This window comes from Nannobrachium achirus (genome assembly GCF_963921795.1).
Source record: "Nannobrachium achirus genome assembly, chromosome: 11".
In the NCBI taxonomy this organism is placed as follows: Eukaryota; Metazoa; Chordata; class Actinopteri; order Myctophiformes; family Myctophidae; genus Nannobrachium; species Nannobrachium achirus.
Genome location: NC_137820.1, coordinates 29,755,386 through 29,775,787, shown reverse-complemented (window position 1 = coordinate 29,775,787; position 20,402 = coordinate 29,755,386). Strand labels below are relative to the sequence as shown.

Here is a 20,402-nt window from a genome sequence, read left to right as displayed (position 1 = left end):
TGTGATAGATAGATATTTTTATCTGTATCTATCATCCACTTGAATGGAAAAATATCTGGAGAAAGAGATTTTTTTTATCTGTTATCTGGCCCGGTGGGAATGGGCCTTTTCACTTGTAACAGAGTCAATCTACATTGCAGAATCTGATACTCTTACTAAAGTAAAACATGTGAGCTCCACTTACCGTTGTTGATAAACTCGTCGTACAGAGGAACTTCGCTGAAGTCTCCACACAGTCCGCATGTCTCGTTCCTGTACTTCTCATCCATCTCAATCTGTCAACAAGTTGGTCATAGAATGTTATAATTCAGTGATCAATCTCTCAACAAGTTGGTCAGTAAATATCATAATTCTGTGATCATCTGTCAATAATAACACCAACAAGCCAACATGGAAACATCAGAGTTGTGTGGTTGTCACCCTCATGAACTTTTTAGTTCAATTTAATTGTCATACAAATAGTTGTGATGAATGCTATAATTGAGAAGGGCTTTTGATATTGGACAATATATATAGGAAAATAATAATATGAAAAAGAACGTATGGCCAAAACAGACCTTATTGATCACTATTATTGAATTATTTTCAAGTGGAAAATATTAAACATTTATTCAATTGTTTTCCCTAAATGCGTAAAATAGGGACACCAGTTTGACAGAAGTTAAGAGTGTGGAGCCAATAAGCCTATCGCTTTTACACTATTTGTTGTGTTTTTTCTTTTTCTTCTTCTTTCATGAATGTGTTACTAGTTGTCATTACAAACACATCCATGCCTTGGTTGTGCCACACAAGCCACCACACTCTGCTAAACAGATGTTATGCTGTTATGTGTTTTGCCAAGTCCCGGGAAAGACACACTGTGATTGGCCAGTACAGTCATTTTGATTGGCAGTTGTGCTGAATGCTCAAAGACATGGATGTGTTTGTAATGACAACTAGTAACACATTCATGGAAAAGAAAATCACTTTTGACCGCAACAGATAGTGTAAAAGCGATAGGCTCCACTCTATGCTATGAGGGCTGCTGGGTTCTGCTGGGGAAACTGGACAACAGGGGCATTTCTGCCTAATAGACCCCAATGGACAGTAATTTTGGATCAATATAAGTAGGAAAATGAGCCTAGATGGTATTTAGGGCTGAGTTGTCCTTTAACCCATTAAGCAATTCAAGTACAGTGGTGATACAGTGTTCATTATGAGGTTTACTTTAAGGCTGATTTCAAATCGTATCAATCTCCTTTCAGCTAGTCCAACATGTCACATCAATCTCCATCAAGGCTGTGTGTGTCCAGTTAGCCGTCTGTTAGGTTTAACAGGCTGAAGGCTTTATGCTCCCTGTTTGCTCAAGGTTCCCATGGGCCCAGGTGACTCAACTGCTCTGTCTATACTCTGTATTTGTATACAGCATCTCACTGTGCAACTATTTAATATTCTCAAATACTCTGCTGTACGCATCATTGCACATTTGCACAGACACACACACATACACACACACACACACACACACACACACACACACACACACACACACACACACACACACACACACACACACACGCGTAAGTGCACGCACACATTTGTTATTGATGTTGCCAATTCTAACCCTTAAAGTTGTAACACCGCAACTCGTCGTGAACTTGTAGATCGGCTATTTTCAGTGCAGAACATCAAGTGTGCAGCTAAAAAGAATAACAATCAGGCATGACAGTACATTTATCCGCTAAATGTCTAAATCCTATTCCTAATCCTAACCTGAATATTGTTCCTATTTGTTAACCAAAATCAGTTTGAACCAGAGAACAACCATTTCTCATGGTCCTCAGAATGTCTATTTCTCAAATTGTCACTGTCAGGCAGAAAGAAACCTCATATCTCCAAGTTTCAAATGGGTGTGTTCTTTTCGAAATCAAAGTCCTACTGACCTAATTCATCATGTGACTGTCGCACAAAAGTAGTGAAAATAACAGATTCACAAGCACTTGTAGATCTGCTATTTTTGTAGATCTGCTATTTTTACTAGTTTAAATCATTTTAAAATGATAAATACAAAAGGAAAGGTTTTGGACATACAAGGTTTCCACCCGACAGCGACAAAATTCTACTATACTACCACAATGGCAGACACAGATAGAAAACCCATATTTTGTCCCCATAGACATTTCCTAAAATATTTATAGCCTATAATGTAAATATTGTAATATTATTTGGCACAGATACTCTTCTTTTTTTACACAATATGTTATATGGTCATGATTCCAGGCTTAAAATAATTTAGCCTATATTAATGTTTTTAATCTCTACACACACAGGAGCGCCTGGTTACACAGTACAGATCCTGTTTAGTCGCACCCTCTTGTTGTTTTTGTTCGATTAGATCCTAGTGACCATATCAACATTCACACATCATAATCCGCTAATGGCTTCATTACATGTCCATATCTATGAACGCACACTATTAAATGTGAATGCATTTCTTTTTTTCGGGTCCAGTTCAAACGGCACAGTTTGCAGATTACTTCAGAAATGACATTTGGAAATAACTTGTTATAGGCCTGGGCGGTGTTTAGAAAACGTCTCCTAAAAAAACGCCTTTAAGTTGTGCTGTGACCAGTGTTAATTTCATCGACTAAAACTATACGCTGAAAAACTGACGAAAATATAAAAACTAAATAGGCCTACTATATGATCACAAAAACTATTCATGAATAAATATTGACAATTTAAAATTAAAACTAAACTAAAATGTTAAGAAGGGACTAGTGGAGAAGAGATACCAGCAGAACTAAGAAAAGTCATTCTATTGTGTTCGGGTGTTCGGGTGCTCTGAAAAAAGCAGATCTACAAGCTCAAACACACAACGATATATATATATATATATATATATATATATATCGTCGTGTGTTTGAGCTTGTATGCTTCTGGAGGTAATACATGTCATTTTGGGGATCCTTGATTGTTAATCGGCCTCAGGTCTTAATGAGTAACACTCTCGGAGTTAGATTAACTGTAATAACTCAGAACTGTGAGTCATACATGCGAGCGTACGTGCGTGCGTGCGTGCGTGCGTGTGGGTGTTAGTGTATACACACATCGAAGGAGTCGTCCCTGTTCCAGATCATCCTCAGTCCCAGCTTGGTTTCCACAGTGATGGTGGAGCCACTTCCTATGATGCTCACTCCTGATGTGAAGCTGGGAAGAGACACACTGCGCACACACACACGCACACACGCAAGCATGTGCGCGCACACACACACACACACACACACACACACACACACACACACACACACACACACACTCAGACACACACACACACACACACACACACACACACACACACACACACACACACACACACACACACACACCAGTGTTAATTGTGAAAATGTTCATCGACTACCTTTTTTTGGGCTATTTTCGGCATGCAGCTAAGTATTAATCAGCCATTCACACCATCAGCTCGCCGAAATACATTTTGACTAAATGAATTTTATTCAAAAGACTATGACTAACTAAATACATATTTGCTGTCAAAATTAACACTGACACGCAAGCAGGCATGCACACACAGGACATTTAGTGCCATTGTAACTAAATTGGGAGAAGGAAAAAAAAACAGTGAAACACGCCTTTTTAACAATGTTTTTGCTTAGCCTTTTTCTTTTTTTTCTTTACATTTTTTATCAACATTCTTTTTCCATTCCTTTTGCTGAATGCAATTGTTTGTTGTTGTTTTCTGTCTTGCCTTTGTGATTTTGTTGCCATTTGTTTTAAACCTGTACCACTTGCGAAAGTGCACTATTATTGATAAATGTCAAATAAAATCAAGCAAAACAAACTAACTAACTGACTGACTGACTGACTGACTGACTGACTGACTGACTGACTGACTGACTGACTGACTAACTAACTAACTAACTAACTAACTAACAAACAAACAGTGAACTGACGTCTTTCCGTTGATAGCCACAGAGCTGTTGTTGATCTCCACCACGGTTCCATCCAGCTTCATGACGATGTTGCTGATGGTGGGGAAGCCCTGCAGCAGCGAGCGTCTCAGCTGATCACAGGAGACGAGATAGGAGAGATCAGTGGTGGAAAGTAACTAAGTACATTTACTCTTTTTTCCCCCAATAGTTTTACTTCTAGGTAGGGATGGGACTATAATGGTTATTAGCGTTTATCGTGATGAAAACACTCACAATAATCGTATCGTGAAGACTTAATTCATCGTGAAATCATGCAAGTCATGCACCTGCTATTTGACCTTTTATTTGCCGAGCTGCATATCCCCGGTACCACTTAAACCCTCTATAATTGGTAAAACGGACTTGGAAATAACGTCCTTGATACGGTACTTTTTTTCTTTGCCAAGAAAATGCCAATCTACAAGCTCACAAAACTTGTAGATCTAAATGTTCCGCCCCAGGATAATGGAAGTTGGGGATATTTTGATTATCGCAATAATATCGTAAATCGTGATTTCTTTGGTCACAATAATCGTGTTATGAAGTTTTCATATCGTCCCATCCCTACTTCTGGGTCTAGTCCACTACATGTCAAAGGCAAACATTTTACGTTTTACTCCACTATTATTTACTTGAAAAGCTTTAGTTACAAGTTACTTCGTAGATTTTGAGTATTACAGAACCACTTCAGACAATTTGAATGTAAGATCTGCTATTTGTGGTGACATTGTAGTATGATCAAGTAAAGCATTAACTTAAAACATAAAACATAAAAAAGAGAATAAAACAAGATTAGCTAGTATGTTTCACCCATTTACATTGAAACAGGCCCCACCCCAACCCGTCAGTCTCATGACGTAACGGAAGCCGAAGGTGCGTGTCCGTCCGCACATGTGCATTATTTTGCGCGGAGATATGTGCATAACCGTTAGTGAAACATCGTCTTATTTAAAATCATGTAAACATTATGCACATAGCCTAACTGCCCTCAGAAAGCCTGTATTAGCAATCATAGACAAGGGGAAGTCGTGATAATTATCAGTCACCCAGTTCCTTAAGGCCGCCCCTGGATAAGATATTCATACGCAGCACCCTCAGTAAATGGCAAAAATATACAACATACAACACTCTCAGCAGTGCTTGCATAGGTGCAAGACAAAATAAACGAGAGTACGCACAGTAAGCATGTCTGACAGTGTCCTTACTTTAATAAACCAATTACTGTTACTTCAGAGTCATTAGTCTAATATTGAACTAAGATTAAGATTAAGATTGGGTTGGAAACAACCCTCCCGAACTTCAGATGTGAAGTGAATCAGCACTTATGGCACGGAGACAGGATCAAAACAACCTGTGGTTAGTTGGACAGCTGAGGCTGGAAGATATGTTGGAAGAGCACTGTCTATACGGTGTCTTCTCGGACCATATTACAACTGTTCATCAGCGGGAGTCCCTTTTTTGCAGGTCTTTCAGTCCGAGTGTATCAAAAAAGCATCTTGGTTAAGGTGGACCATGGCGACCATCTTCACTCCCCGAATAGAATCCTGTAGTGTGTGACGCCCCATTGTTTTAAAAGTGTGGTGCATGTTTAAAATAATCTAATGAGAGAACCAAGGGTCCTTGAGGGGGTTCCAGGGGGTCCCCAGATAAATGATGGATAGTTAGGAACCAAATGGACCCTTATGTTGTAACTCTGAAAGTGTACAAATGGAACCAAATGGACCCGTAAGGTTTTTGTTTTACATTTTTTACACTCTCAGAGTTATGGTGGTCCGTGGTCTAATACAGGGTTTTTTCCAGACTTCATGGGAGCCACGCACGTCTTTTGAGACCAACCATGGGTGGATCAAAGGAACGCATAATATCCTATAGGATTTTTTAGATCGGTCAATGAGTAAAAGTAGTAGTTCCGTCAAAAACTTAATATTTTCGGGGCGCCTGGTGGCCTAGTGGACCAGGCGCATACCATATAGGCATTGCCATTTCGGCATCAATGCCTGTCGGCGTCGCCGGTTCGATTCCCGATCCGTGCGACCTTTGCCGCGTGTCACTCCCTGTCTCTCCCCCATTTCCTGTCAGTCTACTGTCCTATCCAATAAAGGCAAAAAGCCCAAAAACAAATCTTTAAAAAAAAAAAAAAAACTTAATATTTTCAATCAACTACACAGTCACACCCCATGAAACCTTGAATTCATGGAGATTTTTACATTTTTGTTGCATTCCTGAGAAAATAATTCGATGACTGGGTGACTGGTCTGTAGGAGATCAAAATCCATCAAATTATTGGCTCAGAAATGTGACAAAAACAGTGAATTCAAGGCTTCATGGCGTGTATATTTATATAAATTTGGATTTTTTGTGTCCCCCTACCATGCTAAAACCTTCCCCACAGCGTCCAGCTTTCCTCACTCTTACACACCTATAGGGATGGGACGATAATCGGTATCGTTTATCGTGATAAAAGAACACTTACGATAATCGCATCGTGGAGATTTAAAATCATGAAATGATCCTCCGTCATGCACTGTGATCAATTCACCTTTTTATTTGCCGAGCTGCATATCCGGGACCACTTAAACCCTCTATAATTGGTCAAAGTAACAGACCTGGAAATAAGGTACTTGATACCGTCTTTTTTTCACTCTCTACAAAAACTCAAATGTTCCACCCCAGGATAGCATGTGTAGGGGATATGTTGATTATCGTGACAATATTGTAAATCGAATTTTCTTTGGCCACAATAATCGTGACATGACATTTTCATATGGTCCCGTCCCTACACACCTGGATGTTGAAGGTCTCGTAGGAGCTCTTGCAGTGGGACGTGACCACGTGGTTGCACGTGGATGGAAGCTGGAAGAAGTCTCCATCGAACGTCTTGTAGTGGTAGTTCCCCCAAGTGGTGCACACTCGCTCTATGTGGCTCCCGTTGCCTGCTGAGATGGGGAGACACATTTTTTTTTATTCCTTTTCTTATTTCTAACAGTGTTTTCGTTCTGTTCATTGTGTGAAAATAGCCCATCTACAAGCTCGGCTATTTTCACATGCAAAACTGCAGAGCAACTAGAATTGAGCACCTGAGTCCATATTTTTACATTTTGAATAAAGATATTTTTTTGATTTATCAGACTGTAAACCACAAACTAGAAGATTTTAATTGTAAAATTATGTATGCACTCCCCCCTCATTTTGTTGAATTAGATTTTTTCACTTAACTCATATAGTAGGAATTATAAGACATAATACTTGTGGAGAGTGGAAAAACAGTTTATCTCCAACAGTTTGTGGAACAACAGTATAAGTCCGTACAAGCAATATTCAGCAGACAAAGGGAGCAGATAACATTAAAACAGACAATTGAGCAAAATGAGGGGGGAGTGCTTTAACAATTTAACAGATTAAAAATGACTAGTTTGTGGTTTACAGTCTGGTAAATTAAAACATATCTATATAAAAAAAAAGTAAAATATGGACTTTAGTCGTTATTCGTCTCAGGTACTGAATTAAAGGTGCTATTTTCAATTAAAACATTATATATATCTCCTGATTGGATGAAATTGTTATCCAGACTTTGGTTTGTTTTCTAAAGAAAGACGAGGACTCCCCTGCTACTGAACACAAGCAAAGATTAACCATCATAATATAGTGCTATTTTAACAAAAACAATATCACTTACACCTTATGAAAACCTATGCATACCTTTGCTGACCTTATACCTATTATTAAATGTGTAAGTGGCATGGCAAGTTTTATCATCTTGTACTGCTCATTAATTACATATCTATAATACCAAAATAAAGTATGATTATATTTTGTCCCGACTAAAAAAATGTATTCAATGTGGGTTGAGATAATGTGAATTAAATTACAAAATGTGTACAGAGGGTGTGTGAGATAACGTTACAGGCTCCAAATCTTGACATGCAAACAATGATTCAATCTATCAATGCAAGGCACACTATTGTCTCCATCCTTACTATTTGTTGAATCTAAGTTTAGACTTTATGACAAATATATGATTTGTGTTCATAACTGAGATTCTATACTGGTCACTGGAGGTCTCTATCAAAATAATAAATGTACCTACCTAATTTGAGGACAGAGCTACTGTCCTCAAAGTGCTTTCATACTAGTAGCCGGGGACCCACCAGCCAAAAAGCTCAATGAATAGGGTAGGACCTGTGATTTTCTGCCGAACTTTTTATTCCTGTTTTATCTATTAGTTTGGTCGTTAAGGTCCACAGAATGAGAGGCCTGCTCTGCCGGAAACATCGCGAAAAAAAGTTATGGCCATTTGTATATTCACTGTCCGATTGACTCCACTAGAAATATTTTAAAAATAAAAAGAATCCGCTTTAAGTAGCATGTGAGGGGTCAAACTATAGGGGTTCTTCATGATTCTGAATCCATTGCAAGCATTTGTTTTGTATGAAAAACATTTCTTGGGTTAACTTTCGGCAGCCCAAAACTGTGAAAAGTGGGGGAAAAAGTGATGACTCATCACTTTTCACAGTTTTGGGGGGCCGAAATCTAGCCCAAGGAATGTTTTTCATGCAAAACAAATGCTTGCAATGGATTCAGAATCATGAAGAACCCCTGGTTTGACCCCTCACATGCTAATTAAAGCAGCCTTTTTTTCTTTCTTTCTTTTTTATATTTCTAGTGGAGTCAATGGGACAGTGAATATACAAATGGCCATAACTTTTTTTCACAATGTTTCCAGCAGAGCAGGCCTCTCATTCTGTGGACCGTAATGACCAAACTAATTCATGGGTTGCATTTGTAGTCCTAAACGGGCCATATTGAGGACCAACACAGGTGTTCAATTTGTCTGATTGGCATAGAACCAATGTTCTACATTAATCAAAACACCTGTGTTGGTCCTCAAAATGGCTGGTGTAGGACTACAAATGCAACCCATGAATAGATAAAACAGAAATAAAAAGTACGGCAGAAAATCACAGGTCCCCTCCCATTTTGGTGACTGGGTCCCCGGCTATAGTGCTATTTAGCACTGTGTTTATTTTCAAAACTGATATAACTGAATAACATTTACAGTTAAAAAACAGGCTCTACAAGACAATGACTTATGTAAAAAAATAGATGTTTAAAAAAGTAAACTTAATTAACAAGAAGAAATTGCAGCTAGTTTATAATACTTGTAATGGATCATGGATAAGGCATGGACTGACCGTTACTCTGTGTGAGTGCTGGTGCCGTTAGCAGCAGCAAGTAGACCAGTCCCTGCATGGATGCTGATGGGTGTCCTGCTGTCCCCATGCCTGTGTGTCTGTGTGTCCTGCTCCTGAGGACTGATCTACTCTGAGAGGACACACCTGGGCCACCGCTGCCTTTATAAGTTGGCTGTCAGTCAAGGTGGAGTCTTTTGAAGTGCCCCTTCAAGGAGCTACACTCAATGGATGTGTATGGGTGTGTGCATGTGAGTGTGCGCGAGTGGATTTGATTGACGGGACACTTTTGAAAATGTTAAAACCAATTTCTACTTGCCGGCCCTATTTCAGCCTATTTTAGGATTTTCCGATTCAGATTAAGATTCAGGATAAGAATCATATCATGATTGTGATTATTCATATTCACACGACTTTGTTGATTCTCAAAATAACCGATCTACAATCGGCTACAGTTGTGAGCTTGTAGATCTGTCGGTCATCATGAATTGTCTTGGTTCTTTTGGATCTCTTCTCCACTAGTTCCTCCCTAACATTGTTGTCTAGTTTTCATTTGTTGACGAAAGTATGTTTAGTTATAGTTTTACTCATCATAGCTTAGTTTAGTTCATGCTAGCTTAGCAACCGGCAGCTTGCCAAGGCTGTTGCCAAGGCAAACCTTGGCAAGCAGGAACTAAGCTAGCATTGGACAAAAGCTTTTTCGGAGGGGCATAGCTACTGGCTAATTGGCAACGAAAAGGTGGACAATTTTGCGGCCGTGTTGAGCACTGCGAGGCACTGAGCAGGCACACTATAGCAGTGTTTCTCTCTTTTTTCTGCATGGGCACACTTTTCATGTCCCAAGAATCCATGGGCCCACCAACATAATACGGGGGTGTAAATATCGTCACTGTCGGGAAGAAACCTTGTATCTCCAAGTGTCAAATGTGTATGTTTCTTCGCTAAGTAACACCCTGCTTCATCATACAAGGCTGTCACACAACAGTAGTGAAAACAGCAGATCTACAAGCACACAACGCCTCGCGGGCTACAAGCAAACAACGCCTCGCACCGCGTTGTGTGCTTGTAGATCAGCGAACCCCACTTCAACCCCGTGTGGATTACATCATAGACTGGCCTAGACTCCATTTGGACATGCCTGACACAGAACTCTTTGTTTCTGCATAAATTTGACACAGACAGACAAATACATCTCCATATATGGGCATAAAAAGGCACAGACAGACGGGTACAACGGTTACTGTATAATCCGGTTGGCCATGCATATCCAACTGGCATCGAATAAGTTGTCTGAACTTGAAGACACTGAAATTGGAAGTGATGAAAGAGGAAATTTGAACTTGAACGCTATCAAGTTGAAGCTGAAAATTGGTTTCTCTCAGCTGATTGGATGGAATCGGAAACCCACAGTAAAATTATTGTTTAAGTACTGGACAGACCCTGTTACTGAACAGACACTCTGATTACTCTCAAATAGAACTTTTAACAAAAACTCGTCTGGTTTAACCAAATACATATCAGCACCTTTAATACATGTCCTTAATACAATTCGTACCTTTCAATTGTAGATAAACTATCAATAACTATAACGAGGTATACCTATACAACTGATATTTAATTCTACCTGACGAGCTAATACCACTTGTCAATTGAATATACACATGCCTGCTAATGACTTGTTTGCACATTTGCATGTGAGAACACATTTTTACGTGTGTGCATTCGGATTTGTGTGTGTGTGTGTGTGTGTGTGTGTGTGTGTGTGTGTGTGTGTGTGTGTGTGTGTGTGTGTGTGTGTGTGTGTGTGTGTGTGTGTGTGCGCGCGTGCGCGTGCTTGTGTGCGAGCGTGCGTGCGTGAGTGCGTGCGTGCGTGCGTGCGTGCGTGCGTGCGTGCGTGCGTGCGTGCGTGCGTGTGTGTGTGCGTGCGAGTGAGCGAGATAGAGACACACAAGATGACGTCTCTTGTTAATCCTATGTCATACAACATCAAAAGGGACAGATGACACATACTGTAGCTACTACAGTATGTGTCATCTGTCCCTTTTGATGTGTTCTGCTTCTCCCATTTTTTTTTCTTGGGGGTTATAGTGGTGGAACGTAACTAAGTACAACTACTCAAGTACTGTACTTAAGTACATATAATATAATAATATAATATATAAGTATATATTTTTTACTTCACTGGATACTTCAATTCTACTCCATTACATCTCAGAGGTAAATATTGTACTTTTTACTCCACTACAATGATTTGAAATTGTTAGTTACTAGCTGCTTTGTAGATTTAGATAATTATTACAAAGCAAACACTACTTGTATAGAATTGCTATTTTTAAAGGATTTAATACATTTGAAAACTTATGAAATGGGACATTCTCCATTTTATTTAGTGAATGTTTATGACTGGGAGGTGTAGGCCAATGCGTACGAGTAAGTGTTATGTGAGAAACCTAGTTATATTCAAACTCGCTCCAGCGATTGGCTGGTCCTTAAGGTCTCCTTTGTTAATTCGGAACTGGGAAAAACTGCCTTTAGCGTTAGTGCACCTGATTCCTGGAATCTCTTGCAACAAGATTTTAAGATGAGTACCCTAACATCTGTAGGTCATTTCAAGAGTTTACTTAATAACCGTGCTTTACAAGTATGTAACTGTTTTAACTGATTGTTATCAACACTGTTTTTTTTTCTTTTCGTATTAATTCTATAACTGTTTTAACTAATAGTTGTCAACACTGTTTTTCTATCTGTATTAATTCTGTCTGTAATCTCGGCATCATTGTAAATGAGGATCTCCCTCAATTGATCTTTTCGAGAAAATAAATAAAGGTTGAATGAATGAATGAATGAAGTGTTGACTGTGTGGGAAATCGTCAAGGATGAGGATCTGTGCAGGATAGGGCATTCCATTCAAAGAGCTGACCCAGCATAGGTCAGGAGAGTAGTCCTTCTTCCACCTGACAGAGTGGAAGGTTCCTCTTTGTTTGGGGTCATGTATCAGAACAAGGTCGATTTCTAGATGCCCAGCCTGAAAGTGCCTCCCCATCACTATCCACTACTGCAGGGGTCTTCAACGTTTTCAGGCCGAGGACCCCTTAGCTGAGAGAGGGATGAAGCAGGGACCCCCACAACCTGTTCATAGATTCCATATATTCATTGTTTGACAGCACAATCGTCAGTGTATTTTGGATTCATGTCAATTCTTTTTTTTTTCAGATACGTATTTAACCACTTGAACCGTCAATACTTAATTTGACATCACTCTGTACTTAGTCTGCTCTTTTTCCCCTCTACACCAAATGTCTTTGCCGAAGCTCACAACGCCTCGCGCTGCGAGGCGTTGTGAGCTTGTAGATCTGCTACTTTTGGCAAAAGTTCTCAGAATATGAATGCTAGGATTCAAGTGGATAAAAAGGAGAAAAAAAGTTTCTATTACACAAAGATTTGGAGGACCCCCTGTGGTAACTCTGAGGACCCCCTAGCTCATACCCTGCCAAAAAAGACGTTTTCTATAATAAAAACGTCTTTTTAACTATGGACCTCCCTGCCAGACGTCTTCTGGACGTCTTTTTTTTTTAAATAAAAAAAAATAAATTGAAAAAAATTGGAAAAAAAAATTGTGAAAAAAAAAATGTTTGGACCTCCAACAGTGTACTAGCCATGATCGCGATCGCGAAATTGCATGTTTAACCCCTATACCAACCCCATCTTTCAAACATGGCAGCCATGTTTGTTTACATTTGAAGAAAACATAAGGGCTGCCTTCTCCTGAATGCCTGAACGGATTTCCAAGCGGATGTTTTTGTTTGAAAGCTGTGAAAAGCATGCACATGCATAGTGCATGATCTGTGCACGAATGTGTGCACCAGCGTGCACACTATTTTTTTTAACCCTTTGTTGGCGAACCGGCAATATAAGAGGTCCCACTTTAAATATGGCACTGAAGAAGCTAGGGGTCCCGGACCCCCTGTTGAAGACCCTTGCACTAATGGGTATCCCCAGTCAGGGTGGTGGCTGTTAAAGTCCCCCACATAGATACCGTAGGTTGGGGTAGGGTGGGTTATACCTGCAGATCCCAGTGGCTCTAGGGGGCTTGAACACATTAACAATGTGGAAGCCACCAATGGTTGTGGTAGCGGAGCGGGCCGTTTTTGACGTGAGCGTGAGCGAGCGACTTTTCAAATGGGTCTGAGCGGCTTTGGAGCGAGGATTTTCCTCCGCTCCGTGGAGCGCCGACCTCCTCCGCTCCAAGCCGACCCTGTTGGGGCAGCGCGCCGCATGTTTCCAACAAAACAGTGCCGCGTGCAGTCCATGGTAGTGCAGCTGCAGCCATGTCGCAGGAGGGAGAAAGCACCGCGGAGAGGAGAACCTTTATCGAGATTTCACTCAAGTCAAATGTATCTATATCATCCATCATCATCATACAAGTGGCTATGTTTATGATAAATAGCCTACCTTGTGTCAGTTAAGTTATAGGCCTATCACCAGCCAGTCAAAGGATACGATTTGAAATGCAAGTGAGACTGATGAAAAAAGCATGCAACAATTGTCGCCTCCTTATCGAATGTGGTGATTAATCAATAACCAACTGGATTTAAGATTGCCTGTCTTATTAAAAAACACAATGCTTTAGATGGCGTCTTTTGTAACATTGAAGGCAGCTCTCCCTCAAAGGCTCAACAGCATTTGTGTTGGGAACACTTGTGACAAAGCAAAGGAGAAAGTGTTTCGGACATGGTAGCAAAATACTTTTTTTTATGTTGGCTGCTGAGCGGAGCGTGGAGCGAGCGCGGAGCGACAAATGCGCAAATCAAGGTGAGCGGCGGAGCAGCGTGGAGCGGAGCGGCCCGGTGGCCGACCAGAGCGACGAGCGAGCGGGACAAGAGCTGTCTGGAGCGCGGAGCGGCTTTTGTTCCCGCTCCACTCCGCTCACATGCTCTGGTGTAGCGGCCTGCTTCCTCTGTGCCAATGTGAGTCTCTTGGAGGCAGATATTATCAATCGAATGTTGTGAGGTGAGGACTTCGATGAGGCTTCGCTTGGCTGCAGAAAGGCCTTCAACATTTAGTTGTAATATTCGAAGGGCTGGTCCTACCGCAAGGTGCTCTTGGGGCTGTTTGCTTTTGGCTTTGGGACGGGGACTAGGACTCTTTGACTTGTCTCTTAGAATTTAGTCTGCTGGAAAGATCATTAGTTTCCCCGGGCGGGCCCGGGTACTGGCGGAGGACGCGACATGAACGCTGATCCTTTGTCCATTCTCCATAATGAGTACTTTTACTTTTGGTACTCTAAGGGCGGCTTGCACCAACACGGATTAAGCCTTAACCTGGTTTAAATCAAGGTTTATCTTTTAATCCAGTTGCACCAAACTTTAAACCTAGTTTTCATTAATCAGGTTTAGTTTTAAACCATCCTTTTAATCTTGTTTTTACTTTTCATTCTAAACCTGGATTAATGTTAATCCTGTTGCACCACTACTTTAAACTTCGATTTAAACATCAATAAGGGATTAATTTTAAACTTGCTGTAGAGGTGGTTTAAATGCAAACATGCCATTGACATGAATGGGGTCCCCCTCCTGTGAGGGAAGCCTCACAGCAAGCCCTACAGGCTTGCAACTGCAAGCTGAAGCTGCGGACAGCGTTTCACAGTTGAAAACAAAAATCTCATCATAATTGTTGTCTTCAATACATCCTTGTACATCGGCTATTTTAAAATAGCGAACACTTAAATATTTACAGGGACATAATACAGTCAGTTGTCATGGAAGTGGACTTCCCAACCAATATGCAGACGTTTTAATTTTCGAAATCGCTTCATAATTGACATAACTATCAAACTGTGGTGTATTTCTTTGCTTCCTAGTTCCTAGATAGCCGCGCATCGCCGCGCCGCACCGCGCTGAAGCGAGGATCACCGTAGTATGACGGAGCGTTATAAAATTAAAATTTTTTGGCTACAGGCGCCCTTCTTAACATTGAAGGTGATAGGCCTGCCCACATTCTCCCCGAAGTAAATATAAAAGTAACGTTAATGATATTAGGCTCAAGAGAATAGTTTATTCCAGTGTGTTTACATCGCAAATCCAAGATGGAGGACATTTAATCCATGAATTAATCGCAGGTTATAGTTTTAATCACAGGTTAAGGGTTTAATCACAGATTTGTTAAGCAATGCTTAAATTTAAGAGGTGCAACACACCTCGATTTAAAATAAATCATCTAGATCCACAAAACCATGATTAACCCTAAACTAAGATTTATTTAATCCCTCTTGGTGCAAGCCGCCCTAAGTATAGTTTGAATACCATAGACGGGTTTCTTGTTTACAAACATTGAGACTAAATGCACAGCTGGCTGTATCATGTAATCAATTCCGTCCAATCCCCAAACCTGTTGTTTTGTGGAGCGCTGGTTTCATTGGCTCATTTGGTACCGACCCTGCGCACGCATCTAGTTCTTATCAGTGTAACGTGGACCAGAAACCCGTCCATACTTTTACTTATAATAGCACAGTCACAAAGCACTTTTATTCTACCTATGAGGGCGGATTCTGCCAATGCATTTAAATGGTAATGGGGCATTATTATTTTATTGCATAAATCCGCAAATGGCAGCAAACGGCTCCATTCCCATTGAAATGCATTGTCAGAATTCGCCCTCATATAGATGTGCCATTTCAAAACTTCACACATCCTGCCATTGGCAAGACAGTAGATTTTCAGGGGACTTGCAAAAAATGTCAGATTGTAGTTCAGCTATTTTGCTATTTTTATGACCTTCTCTGACTTAAAGGTTTAAATCTACCTATGAAGGTGGATTCTGCTTTTCAATGGGAATGGAGTGGTTTCTTGGCATTTGCGACTTTCTGCAAAAATACCTCCATTCAAAGCAAAACAGGGAAAGAAACCTGTGGAAAAAATGCATTTGCAGGACATTTTCAGGAAAAGAGCAGTAAATACAGAAGAGTTGAAACGGCACATATGTTGGAGCGGTTAGCACCGCTCAAAAACTAGGATAAGACTTCCTTTCATAACCCCTTTACAGCACTATAACATATAGTGATTCATTTTAGCTCTAAACTTACAACGTTACAGTGTTCTTTGGTTGCTGGTGTCTGGTCAAGGTCATGGGTTGTGGTCAAACTCAAAGCCCCTCGCAAGATTTCCTGCATTGCTACACAGTGCACAGACAAAGTGCTCAGGGTGAATTTTATGAATGGACGTGTGAATTGAGGAGGCGCAAAAATATAACGCTCCATTTTTTAAAGGATATTTTAATTTAAAACACGTAATTCTCAAGTTTACTCTGACTTTTGTGTGCACCTCAGACAGTTGCTTGATTCAAAAATGTAGATATTTGATATTCATTTAATCTAATTACGGCGTGGCATCTACATCTACTCTTCCATAGATAGATAGATACCTTTATTATCCCAAGGGGGAAATTCAGTTGTCCAGTAGAAGCACAGCAGTATACAGTTATTTACAAAGTTACAGAGACGTAAGAAAAGATAGATAAGAGGGGGAAAAAACGAAAAAACAAAACAAAAACAAAGACAAGAGCAGTACAGTACCAATATCACAGTGGTAATGTCATATTGATGATCTTGCCCAAATATGGAAGTCAGTCAGTTTGGTCACATGAAGGGTCACCATCGTATCCACACAGGAGAAAAACACTTTCACTGTAAAGATTGTGACAAGAGTTTCAGTCAGTTAAATCATCTGAAGATTCACCAGCGTATACACACTGGAGAAAGGCTGTTTCACTGTAAAGAGTGTGACAAGAGTTTCAGTAAGTTAGGTTACCTGAAGATACACCAGCATATTCACACAGGAGAAAAAACCTTTCTATTGTAAACAGTGTGACAAGTGTTTCAGTCAGTTAGGTACCCTGGAGACGCACCAGCATATACACACAGGAGAAAAACCTTTCTATTGTAAATCGTGTTCCAAGACTTTTGGTGGGTTAGAATCTCTGAAGAGACACCACCGTATCTACACTGGAGAAAAACCTTTTCACTGTATACAGTGAAAACCACCATCTTATCTGCACAATGGAGTGAAAAAAACAATACGGCCACACCGAAATATGGCTGTAGGCTGATAAATGCAGGTTGTGCACAACCGCCAGTTTTGTGCAGCCAGTGAGAAGTGGGTGGCGTTTTTTATGATTCCATTTCATTAAGCGTCCTGCGAAGCTTGGCCAAGCTTTGCGGGACATACATACTGTACGTAGCACCGCTCCAAAAACTATACTTTTTCTTTTTTTTTTTTTTTTTTTGCTTGGGAACCATGTTTTCACCGGGAGCATCTACAGTGAATGTTTGGGATGATTCTGCCAGTCCAATATGTCTCGGATGGAGTCACTCAACGGCCCTCAATAGTACAGAGGAGGACAAATATTCATCTCCATGTTCCTATAACGAGGCTGAAAACAAAAGCTGATCAGACGATGCCTTTAAAAAGCTTCTAAAATCATATTTCTATCACAAACATTTTGTTTTGTAATATTGTTTATTTCTATGAATCGTTTATTTATACGTACTGTTTTGCTGTATGTTTGTAACTTATTTGTGTTATTGTTGCTCTACTTTAATGTGATGTTCTTCAAAAGGCTGGGACTTTAACTGATTAATTGCGATTAATTAATTACAGAAAATTAACGCGATTAAAAAAATTAACGCATTTTAATCGCACTTTTTGCACCACAGAACCTTCAGTTTCGGGCATACTGATCATAGTGATGCACCAACCAAGAAGAGACAACAAACGCAAAGGGAGAAGTAGCCGATCAGAGCGCTTTGCTTGGCCCAGTGGACGCGCACACGCGCACGTATAATGCAATATAATGCACATTCTGAAACGCTTTGGAGAAGCCAGAAATATATACATTCCTTCTGCCTCAAATATTATTACATCATTTCGTAATATGGTAGTACATACCATAATAGTACAGTAGGAGTAGGCAGTCAGTGCCTTGTAGGGGTGAATAGTAACTAAGTACATTTACTTATCGGAGGAGACTTTTGGGACCCAAACTCAACTCGCATTATGAACCACTTAAGCCCTATTTCAAATAGCCTGCGAGAGGTTTGGGCCGCTGCGAAACCCTCACAGGTCTCTGTATCTGTCAGTCAGTACCTTTCATATGTGGAGATCCCTGATGCCATAAACTTAAGCCCATGGCATGTGACGGGGTTAGTCTGTGTCATAGTGACAGGGTTATATGTGGTCCGCCCTGCTTTTAGCCAATTTGAACTTTGTAATTTGTACTTTTATTTTTTACTTGTATACTTTGTCCACCACTGGTGCCAAGTGTTTTCTTTTTCTTTTTTCTTTTTTTTCAGCTCCCACTCCATTACATTGCAGCTACTCACTGCATTCCATGTCATAGTTTGGTATAGTCACTTCTCAGATGAAAATTTGACGCTAGGGTAACATTTTTGGGCATTTGTCGATCACATTTCACATGTCTGAGTTGGGAACAACTCCAACAAATTGTGATTTATCCCTCAAAACTAATAATTTACTCATCACCCATAAACAATGTGTATGAAACCGCCCAAAACGGGTCCCGACCCATTGCTTGGGAACCACTGCATTAGCCGGCTCTGATCTGACCTGGCATGCTTCCACTAAACGCATTATTATTATTAATCATTAATGCCTCAATTACTGATAGGACAATAGGACAATACGTTATGCAAGACAGTCTTTTGACATTAGGACAGGTAAACACCCATTTCAGTCATCTATGTTTAGTTGGTTTGGAGTCGTGCAGGCACTGATTCTGACTCAGCGTTTCTCAACCCTTTTAGCTTGAGACCCAAAAGATATATTAAATATATAACAGCAGCCGTTCTGACAGATGAACACTGATTGTTTGTTTGATTGGTTGTTTGATAACACATATTATGCAAATCGTGTTACTTACTACATAAATAGAGACGTTTTGCTAAATTATTGTTAACACCTGTGAATTATCTTGTTTTGACTGTGCGTGTGTGTGTGTGTGTGTGTGTGTGTGTGTGTGTGTGTGCGCGCACACACACACACACACACACACACACACACACACACACACACACACACACACACACACACACACACACACACAATAATTGTTTTCATTCATCATAATAAAGGCAAACATTTGAAATAATCGTGATATTGATAGCTGTCCGCATACAGATAGATATTACTTTGTGGGTCAATGACATGAAAAATGTTTAATTAGGAAACACTGCATAGCTTTAATAATGAATAATTGGCCTGGACCGCCTAGTAGGGCATTAACGACTTGTGATTTTTGCAAGTCGACTCGACTCAGTAAAAAGTTGAGTTGAAGTCGACGTTATCGTTTGATGCTGTCATCAAATCACACACGACCCCCCAGTTATTTTGGGGGGTCCCCAGATGATTAACCTAATGTGCAACATTGTTTTCTCACTCAACTGTAAACAAACCAACATTAAGTTTAAGTATATAGAGGGTATCTTCACAAAAGTGCCAATTTAAGGACTTTTTAATACTTCTAAAATGACAAATTAAACATTGTTCAAATTGTCAAATATATAGAGGCAGAAATTGTGAAAATAGCTGATCTACCGGTACATGCTCATAGATCTGCTATGTTCACAATAGAACCATGTTATACCAAATGTAATGTAGCACTGTAATATTGGATCATTCCGTCCTTGACAATAAGCAATCCTACTGTTTGAATGCTGAACAGATCGTTGTGGACTTGTGCACAAACACAAAACTGGAGCAGGGGTGGAGTGTCATAGGCGTGCGTCTGGAGGTTTAGTGGTGTCTAAGTGCTGGACGATGAAACACATACGCACATGGAGCAAAAATATATATTTATTTTTTCAACTTCGACTTTCGACTTTCTCTGGTGGAAGTCGACTTGTGTAATGAAGTCGACTCAATCGACTTATGGACTTTTTCGTTAATGCCCTACCGCCTAGCCTGACATGCATCGCGGGTTCGAGTCCCGCTCCCGACGATCTTTACTGCATGCCTCTTCCCATCTCTCTCTCTCCCACTGTTTCCTGTCCATCTCCACTACCGATTAATAAAGGCAGAAAAGCCCTAAAAACATCTAAAAAAGAAAACAGGTAAAAAATGCTTGTCAATGAGTCTTGATCTTCGAGCTAACAAGGTGTCACGTCATAGTTAAATGAGGCTTACGGTCCATTGTCCACGTGTAAACATGAAGCTGACTCACTGCCGTCTCATAC

General features: G+C 40.3%; 1 protein-coding gene across 1 annotated transcript in view; it reads right to left on the bottom strand.

Annotated features, from left to right (window-relative positions):
- The window catches only part of LOC308294269 (mucin-2-like), a gene marked incomplete at both ends in the record, with an annotated part of 70,627 nt that extends 61,379 nt beyond the window's left edge, over positions 1-9,248 (bottom strand). Inside the window, 5 exons of the mRNA XM_080736995.1 lie at positions 185-275; positions 3,090-3,189; positions 3,951-4,060; positions 6,753-6,901; positions 9,161-9,248. Coding sequence (XP_080593121.1) covers positions 185-275; positions 3,090-3,189; positions 3,951-4,060; positions 6,753-6,901; positions 9,161-9,248 — 538 coding nt within the window. The remainder of the gene's footprint in view (positions 1-184; positions 276-3,089; positions 3,190-3,950; positions 4,061-6,752; positions 6,902-9,160) is intronic.
- Between the last annotated feature and the right edge of the window lie 11,154 nt (positions 9,249-20,402).